Source organism: Camelina sativa, chromosome 15 (genome assembly GCF_000633955.1).
Source record: "Camelina sativa cultivar DH55 chromosome 15, Cs, whole genome shotgun sequence".
Taxonomy (NCBI): Eukaryota; Viridiplantae; Streptophyta; class Magnoliopsida; order Brassicales; family Brassicaceae; genus Camelina; species Camelina sativa.
This window is the reverse complement of record NC_025699.1, coordinates 592,040-600,904: the sequence shown is the minus strand read 5'-3', so window position 1 is coordinate 600,904 and position 8,865 is coordinate 592,040. Positions and strand designations below refer to the sequence as shown.

At 35.6% G+C, this 8,865-nt stretch overlaps 3 protein-coding genes across 3 annotated transcripts in view; 1 reads left to right on the top strand and 2 right to left on the bottom strand.

The window, feature by feature from the left end:
- Positions 1 to 255, top strand: part of LOC104747972 (gibberellin-regulated protein 5-like) — a 1,946-nt gene extending 1,691 nt beyond the window's left edge. Inside the window, exon 4 of the mRNA XM_010469675.2 lies at positions 179 to 255. Within this exon, the coding sequence (XP_010467977.1) occupies positions 179 to 255 (77 nt within the window). The remainder of the gene's footprint in view (positions 1 to 178) is intronic.
- Positions 1,027 to 3,639, bottom strand: LOC104744371 (probable inactive receptor kinase At3g02880). Its single transcript, XM_010465417.2, has 3 exons — positions 2,163 to 3,639; positions 1,681 to 1,998; positions 1,027 to 1,592 (listed from the first exon to the last, which is right to left on the bottom strand). Exons 1-3 carry the CDS (start codon positions 3,448 to 3,450, stop codon positions 1,315 to 1,317), a joined length of 1,884 nt encoding a protein of 627 aa, XP_010463719.1. The 5' UTR covers positions 3,451 to 3,639; the 3' UTR covers positions 1,027 to 1,314.
- Positions 4,868 to 7,341, bottom strand: LOC104744370 (IAA-amino acid hydrolase ILR1). Its single transcript, XM_010465415.2, has 5 exons — positions 6,846 to 7,341; positions 6,611 to 6,736; positions 5,747 to 6,061; positions 5,541 to 5,669; positions 4,868 to 5,466 (listed from the first exon to the last, which is right to left on the bottom strand). Exons 1-5 carry the CDS (start codon positions 7,197 to 7,199, stop codon positions 5,068 to 5,070), a joined length of 1,323 nt encoding a protein of 440 aa, XP_010463717.1. The 5' UTR covers positions 7,200 to 7,341; the 3' UTR covers positions 4,868 to 5,067.

Here is an 8,865-nt window from a genome sequence, read left to right as displayed (position 1 = left end):
CACGAACATAAAGATCTCAATGATTTTTATTTTTATTTTGTGATATGTTTTTGGATGGAAACTTCAAACGTAGAATGCAACTCAAAGTGTAGCTACCGTTGTTCGGCAACATCACACAAGAAGCCATGCATGTTCTTTTGCCTCAAGTGCTGCACAAAATGTCTTTGTGTTCCTGCAGGCACTTACGGCAACAAACAAAGTTGCCCATGTTACAACAATTGGAAGACTAAAGAAGGCCGTCCAAAATGTCCTTAAAACCGCTTCTTATATGTTCTTGATCATATCTAGATTTGTATGAATCAATTATGTTGTTTAAACCTGTTTCTACAAGTTGGTAGGAACTCTATTTGTCTTTATAGTCTTTATTTTGTTATATCTTTTTTGCTCTTTTTTGTTGTTGTTGTTGTTGTTGTTGCGTTTACAAGCGCAAGTCAGCCCCATGTATGAGTATGACCAAACATTAGTAAAGAAGACTAAATGATTATCTTAGGTTACAATTACATAATTATGAAAGGGGCTTCATTAGTTATTGAGCCTAGAAACATATAGCCAGACCAAAACCCTTTAGCAAAAGAGCCCATCAAGCTTGTAATTATTATCAAAATAATGATATCCCAGTCATAAATACGATTATTTTCTAAAATTAGTATAATACTAGTCGTGAATCTTGTGATAATTGACCAAATAATATCGGTTGTTTTGTGTGGAAGCCATGTTCTATGATGTCTCTATCTTATTGTTTTCTTCCAAGATTTTAGAAACATCAGTTTATGATGGAGAATGCGAGCATAGTAATTTATTTGCTAGTTAGTGGTTACCAACTTTCACATTATAAAACGAGAAATACTCATCTGTCCAATCGTTAGCTGATATTTATGACCATTTTTGTCGTTGACTTTGTTTTTTTAGCTCAAATATTTGGACGGCGATGAAAATATAGATGTAAAGTCGTTGACTTTTCCCCGGCCGAATCGTTGACTGGAGTTGTGAGATAAATGTGAAAGGAAGAAAACAAAAAAAAACCGATAATATTCACACGCAATCGATTGTATATTTATACAAAAAATTAGCAGAAGCAATAGTTCTATAGACATTTTTTTGGAACTTATGAAATTAAGAAAAATAGAAAGAAGAAGAGAAAAGAAAACTGAAAAGGTCTCATCTCAATTTGAGGCTCAAGAAGAATTAACGAACAAACTAAAACAAGAAGAAGTAAAAGACTATGACAGGGGGCCTGACACTATTCAAGAATTTGCAAATTTAACCCCCAAACAATTTTCAAATCAATCAATTTAGACACACCCCCAAAAAAAATCAGTCGGATATGGGATTTGGGGAGGAGCCAGATGAATGAGAAACCTCCTCAATGAGTCTGGTGACATCGGCCATCGAAGGACGAGTATCTGGATACTGAGCCGTACAGCTCATACCGATCTTCAATAAACGGATGATGTTCTCATTGCCCTCAGGTTGGTACCTTGTGAGCTCCGGATCAAGCACCTCAGACGGTGATTGTTGATCTGTAACTGATTGGACCCATCTCGGCAAATCAACGCCTTCTTCATTCAACTGCTGATGTGTTGGAGACTTACCTGCAATGTTAAAAAACCTTTAAACCACCGCAGCAATTGCAAAGAAACACAGTTAAAAAGATAATATTAAGTTTGAATGTTTTGTTACCTGTGAGTAATTCAAGGATTAAGACGCCAAAGCTATAGACATCAGCTTTTTGGGAGATTTTGCGAGCATCCGTGACTTCAGGTGCACGGTAGCCATCAATACGGTTAGGTGCAGATGTAGAACTAATGATAGGCGCTAGACCGTAATCAGAGACCTTAGCTTCATAGGATTCAGACAAGAGTACGTTCGAGGACTTAATGTTTCCATGAGAAGTTGTCCCGTCACGCGAATGTAGGAATTTAATTGCTCTTGCAGCTCCTAAGGCTACACCAACTCTGGTTTCCCAGTTCAATGGAGTCCTCCCGTTTCCTTTGTTCCCTACAAAACCATTAAAACAGCCTCAAAACCGAGCTCCAACCATAATGACTAAATAAGTCCTCATCAAGATCATAAACTAGCATCAAGAGACATTACATCAACTAACTAAGAACCTTAGCTAAGCAAAGAATCAGAAAAATCAATAAATGCATTCGATTTTTTACCGTGCAAGATTGCAGACAAGCTTCCTCTAGACATGTACTCAAAGACAAGAAGCTTTTCGTCGCGGCTGAAGTAGTAAGCGATCAGAGTCACAAGATTGGGATGACTCATTGATCCCAAAACCTGCAACCTCTCTCTGAACTCTTTCTCAGGCACCACAACGTCTCTTAAACGTTTCACAGCCACAATCAAACCATGATCAAAGCTAGCCTTATACGAAGACCCAACTGTTCCTTTCCCAAGAACCTCAGCTGAAGCCTTCAACAACCCATCCAAATCGAATTCTCCAAAAGATTTCACGAAAAAGGTCAGATCTTTACTCACCACACCACTCTCAGACGACGTAGCCTTAGCCGGCGGGACAACAGCCGCCCTTTCCTTAGGAATAGCAGCGGCTGTGGCCGGAGGAGCTACAGGAGCTTCAACGTTTCTCGCTTGACCATTCTCTTCCTTCTTCTTTCTCTTTCTACATAGACAGAACACAATCACGAGAAGCAACAACAGACCAACAACACATCCGAGTACAATTCCGACAATAGCTCCGGTGGATAACTTGTCGCTATCTTTCTTCTCCGGCGGCGGATTGGGTCCTGGTCCTGGCTCTGGAGCAGAGTCACCAGCACAAAGGTTTAAGGGCTTCCCACAGAGAGTGTTACCTTCGAAAGCAGTTGAAGGCCAGCTCGACAACGAACTCGGAATCGAACCATTCAATTGATTAGAAGAAACATTAAACTGCTGAAGAGGAAGAGTGATCTCAGGGATTGAACCAGTGAGCTGATTCCTCTCTAAATACAGAGTAACCAACCGGGTCGCGGAATTAACATTACCCGGGATCCGACCCGAGAATTTATTCTCCGCGAGATTAATTCTGATCACGTTAGGGAGCGTGAAGAGAAACGAAGGAATCTCACCGGAAAAGGCATTACCTTGGAGATACAAGTAACGGAGAAGAACAAGGTTTGAGAAATCAGAAGGGATTGGACCGGAGAGGGCAGAATTGAATCGGAGAGAAAGGGTTTGAAGCTCCGTTAAATTACCAATCCCACCGATTGGTAAAGAACCGAATAAACCAGTTCCGGGTAATCGGAGGGCAGTGACCCGACCCGCATCACAGTGGACTCCGTGCCAATCACAAGGAGAAGGAGCACTCATGTTCCATAACAAAGTACGGCCACGAACACTGTTACGAAGAACGACTAAAGCTCTCCGGTCTGACTCTAGATCTGAAGTCACCGCAGCGAGATAGAAGACGAACAAGAAGACACTTAGCTTCGCCTTGTACTTTATCATCTTCTTCTACAAAACTGTGATTCTTCGTCTCCTTCGTTTCAAAATTCGATAAAGATATGGACTTTTGGATTTGGGGTTTTGAGGAAACTTTAATTCGGCAACGCGTTAAAGAGTGTTTGAACTTTGAACAGAGAGACTTGTTTTTACATGAGGTTCTGTCTCTCTCTCTCTCTATCGCCGGCTAAATAAAATCATAAGATAAAAGGGAAAAAGAAAAGTTACTAATTGGAATTTTTCCTTTTCGTCAAATAAAAATAAAAAGTAAAATAAAGAGAATCTTATGTATTAATGTGACAGCTAAATTACAGAAAATAATTAAACCAATAAAGGGTTATGAATACTAGATAGTTGTAACGATTTATCAGAGTCAACCGGTTTATTGCGTTTACATTAATTACTGTTATTAATATCATCAAATGCAGTAACGTTTAAACGACCATGTTATTCGTTTTTGTTTCTTTATGTTTTTTTTTTTTTTTTTGAATGTGACCAAGAACAGGCCTGGTCTGAGCTACCGTTGACGAACAAGTGTCTCTCAGACGCCGTTTTGTATATTTTGAATTAAGAAATGTTTATAAGTTTCTGCAATTTCCTGTCTACTCTTCTTAAACAAATATATATATATATATATATATTTGTACTAGAGCCGGAGAATAAGTACGTTCCATTGACATTTTTTATGTAGGCTGTATCAATGTGATATGGAATTGAAATGGTCAACAGGAAAAACTTAGTTGTGGTATATATAAAGTATAATATATGCTTGAGATTTTGAAGATTTCAATACTTCATTCTTTTTGGGTTTTCCTAGTCGATTCACTTCTATATTTGGCGGTGTATTCAACTTGACATTTTAAGTAATTTATGTAAAATTTACAAATTTATTCAATCATAAATTTTAAAAAGTTTATTAAAATCTAATTGATGATTTAAAATGTACTTTAAAATATATACTGTTATTTAAAACAATTTGTGAATTTAGATTTTAATAAGTTTTAGAGATTTTAGAGAATTTGAGAGGATTTATTTTGTTAAAAATACATAAATCCAAATCTCATGGTTTTAAGTGGAATTTGAAAATTTTTTATCATAAATTATTTCAACTTCCCTAAATCTATCAAAATTCCAAATTTCCTAAATCCTATAAAAACCTTCAAAATCATAATTTCAATACACCCCCTAATTCATTTCATATGCCTTTTTTAACAACATGCATGTTAACAAATTTAAATATAATTTGTGTGACTCAATAATGAATTAATGATATTTTTGAAATAATCACTATTGTTTAAAGTTAAGATAATTTTCAATTTCAAATTGCTTTTTTTTTTCTTTATTCGCATAGTGTCAATTTATTTTAAATGAAAGTGGGTGCTTTCTGGTGACTTTTAATATGCATTTTGTTGTAAAATGGGTGAACACGTAAACAATATCAGTCTATTGGTTTATCCCGCTGGTCAAACCGCGAGCTAATTTCATTATTTCAGTTTAGACTAACAACAAACATTCTTCCCAACCCCGAAACCTAACCTCACCTAATTTCCATGTTTTCAATACAACTTGCATGATTATTATTACAAGTCTACGAATTACCCCAAATGCTGAACGTAACACATTCTATAACTCACTCTTAACCTCATCGTCATGGACATGACCATGTTTATCCAAATAAGAAACGGCCATGGCTGCGTGAAGAGCAGCCCCAAGAGGAAGAGCTTCTTCATCAACAAAGAAGTAAGGCGAATGAAGCGGCTTACCAGCACCTAGCGTCTCATTCTTTATCCCAAGCACGAAAATCGCAGCTTTAGTCTTTTGAGTGAAGAAGCTGAAATCCTCTGCTCCCATTGTCACTGGAAAATCATGGAAGTTACTTTTTCCAATCATTGCTTCCGCTACTTTTTTACCATGCTCGTATATGCCTTCGTCGTTCATCATTACCGGGTGAAGTGACGGCTTTTTCTCTTCGAAGTTTACTTCTGCTTTGCATCTGTATACTGATGCTTGTGCCTCTGAAATCTGCATCATCAAGAATTGTTTAGGGGCCAACCCGAATGAAACAAAATAAAGTTGTAATAACGAATAATATATACCTCTTTGATCCGTCTTTGAATATATAGAAGACCATCGTTGCTTAAGCTTCTGAAAGTACCTCCAAATTTAGCACTCTCCGGTATTACGTTTTTTGCATGACCTCCTTCAATGTATCCAACAGTAACGACCTGATAAACATTCATTGCCACTCATTCAGTCAAGACTCTGACTCTGACAATGCTTTAAAAGTGGAGAACAAACTTACACCAGCTTCGAGTGGATCCATTTCCCGTGAAACAATCTGTTGCAAAGCAACAACAGCGGAAGAAGCTGCAAGAACTGGGTCTTTAGAGAAGTGTGGTGTAGCTGCGTGGCTACCTTGACCGTGAACCGTCACTGTAAACGATCCCGCACCAGCAAGAACGGTCCCAGGCCTAGAGCCAATGCCACCGGATGGGATAGATGGAAAGACATGAACGCTGAGAATCCCATCTAAGTCGTCTAGAATCTCATCTTTTAGCATTTCATAAGCACCTCCATAACCTTCCTCTCCTGGTTGAAACACAAGTTTCACAGTCCCCTTTTGCAAATAACAAAAATCAACAACAAGAAATTGTGTTTAATTGAAAAGCCCCCGAAAGATTCACCAAATGAGAATCTGACCTTATAGAAATTTCAAATTTTGATTGCTTGGGGGCACACACACTATAATCAATTAAACATGTTACTTTTGTGTGTATGTACACACACACACACTACTGTTTCATTTAAAAGCCCAAAAATTCACCAAAGTCAGAATCTGATCCAACTAAGACATTACTATTGTTTCATTCAAATTTATGCATTTTGTTCCACCAAATCAATAAACCATATCATACTATTGACTCACTCAAAAACCCAAAAAAAATCAAGAAAACAGAATGTGGCCCATTTAGAAAGTTGACATTCTCATTGCAGGGCATACAATAAATCAATCATAGGCATACAGTAAACAGACATAAATGAAGATCAGAATCTGAGGAAACACCAGTCTACATCGAAATGATTGAATGTGGGTACTACACAATTGACTTAATCAATCAAGCACATGTTCTATTGTGTGTATATATATAAAGACAGAGAGAGAGACCTTGATGAGGTGTTTGCTGGTTTGAAGAAGCCTAGCAGCTCCAAGAAGCATAGCAACATGAGTATCATGACCACAAGCATGCATCTTTCCATCTACTTTACTCTTCGATTCCCATTCCACTAATTCCTTTTTGTTTTTTAACCAATCACAGTCATCCAATTTTACAAACTCATTAGTCAAAGTAACATAAAAATCGGATTTAATTTTAGATTTTCAAAAACAGAAAAACAAAAACCTGTAACGGAAGTGCGTCCATGTCTGCTCTAAGTCCAAAAACGGGTTTGGAACCGGATCCGATCCAAGCCACGACGCCAGTCTTCGCGACAGGCCACTTATACTTCACTCCGAGTGAGTCGAGCTCGTCTCGAACGAGTTGACTCGTTTTGAACTCCTGGAACCCAGTCTCTGGGTTCTCGTGAATCGTCCTCCTGATCCCTCTCATCCATTCGAAGAACTCAGGGTCCTTAGCTGATTCGAGCATCCCACGAGCGAGTGACTCGAGACCCGACCCGTAATCATAGCTCCGAGCTGAAGAGAGAAGAAGGATAAAGAAGAAGGTGACGACGGAGTAGACAAAGAAGATACTCATTCTTATTTCTTTCTAAGACGACGGAGACTGTATATGTATATATATATATACACGTAATTATACAGCAGCACGTGTTGGAAACTGTTTAATCGTTTTTATTAAACCATAGGCCTCAGATCAGAATCAGATCATGTGAAATGATTATCTATGTTTATAGCATTGTTATGTGACATCATGACAAAAAAAAAAAAAAATGAAAAAGACTAGAAAAGGGAAAAGCTTTTCCTTTTTGAGTACGTAATTTGAAATTTGGATTGTATACAATGAATGAATGAATACCAACGGTATGAAAGGAATAAATTACGTAAAAAATGATTTATTTCTTTTGAGGGAAAAAAGCTTAAAAATACTTCATCTATTTTTAGAAGTTTAATACCTCGTCTTTTTTGGTTGGAAGAAAAATACTCCATTTAATTAAAACATGTGATTTAATACTCAAACTAATAAATTTTGTTAGTTTCATATTTATGATTTTTTTGCCAAAAATAAAATTCCATTTTTACTCTTACTATGTCAATTAATAATTAATTTTAAATGATATGATATTAATTTATAATTTTATTTGAATTAAAATTAATAAAAAGAAATATTAAATAAATTTAATTTTAATTCAAATAAACCTATAATTAAAAAAAATTGGATTTACAAAAGAGTGATTAGGGTTTAGATTTTACAATTAAACAAAATTATATATTGGTTTGGGTTTACAAAATAGTGGTTAGGGTTTAGATTGTATAATTAAACAAAATTATATGTCGGTTTGGGTTTACAAATGAGTGGTTAGGATTTAGATTTTACAATCAAACAAATTTATATATCGGTTTGAGTTTATAAAAGAGTGGTTAGGGTTTAGATTTTAAAATTCAAGAAAATTATATGTCGGTTTGGGTTTATAAAAGAGTGGTTAGGGTTTAGATTTTAAAATTCAAGAAAATTATATGTCGGTTTGGGTTTATAAAAGAGTGGTTAGGGTTTAGATTTTAAAATTCAAGAAAATTATATGTCGGTTTGGGTTTATAAAAAAGTAATTTAGACTTACATATTATAATTAAAACTATAATTTAATGTTTAGAATTAATAACTTTAAAATTGAATGATATACATATTTTGCTTTTTAATTAATAATTTGTTTCCTTAATTAAGTGGGGGTGAACCCAAGAATTGTCCATAAATTAATACCATGTCATTTAAAATTAATTATTAATTGACATAGTAAGGGTAAAAACGGAATTTTATTTTTGTCAAAAAATCGTAAGTATGAAACTAACAAAATTTATTAATTTGAGTATTAAATCACACGTTTCAATTAAGTGAGGTATTTTTCTTCCAACCAAAAAAGACAAGATATTAAACTTCCAAATAAAAAATAGAAAATAGATGAAGTATTTTAAAGCTTTTTTCCCTTTCTTTTGATACACGATTTTACCATTTATGTTAATGATAATTTTGACTCTTTTGGACTAAAAACATTACATGGTGAGTCCGGCCCATAACAATTCAAAATTAGTCCAATAAATGTGTCAAGCCCAAACCGACTCGGATTCACCCCGAACCCGTAAAATAGTCTTGGATATCAAAATTAAGGTCGAATCTAATCCTTCAAATTGGTTAAGTTAGCTTTTGGGAAACGAATCTCAAAGCTTTGATTATTGGGGTAATATCGGAT

What these genes read in the sequence shown, in the direction of transcription:
- LOC104744371 (XM_010465417.2), bottom strand. Translation starts at nt 3,450, where the DNA reads ATGATAAAGTACAAGGCGAAGCTAAGTGTCTTCTTGTTCGTCTTCTAT. An exon ending in CTTGTCTGCAATCTTGCACG is followed by an intron (nt 1,999 to 2,162) that starts GTAAAAAATCGA and finishes ATGGTTTTGTAG; the next exon opens with GGAACAAAGGAAACGGGAGG. An exon ending in AATCCTTGAATTACTCACAG is followed by an intron (nt 1,593 to 1,680) that starts GTAACAAAACAT and finishes TTAACATTGCAG; the next exon opens with GTAAGTCTCCAACACATCAG.
- LOC104744370 (XM_010465415.2), bottom strand. Translation starts at nt 7,199, where the DNA reads ATGAGTATCTTCTTTGTCTACTCCGTCGTCACCTTCTTCTTTATCCTT. An exon ending in TGGACGCACTTCCGTTACAG is followed by an intron (nt 6,737 to 6,845) that starts GTTTTTGTTTTT and finishes AAAAACAAAAAG; the next exon opens with GAATTAGTGGAATGGGAATC. An exon ending in TTCAAAGACGGATCAAAGAG is followed by an intron (nt 5,467 to 5,540) that starts GTATATATTATT and finishes TTGATGATGCAG; the next exon opens with ATTTCAGAGGCACAAGCATC.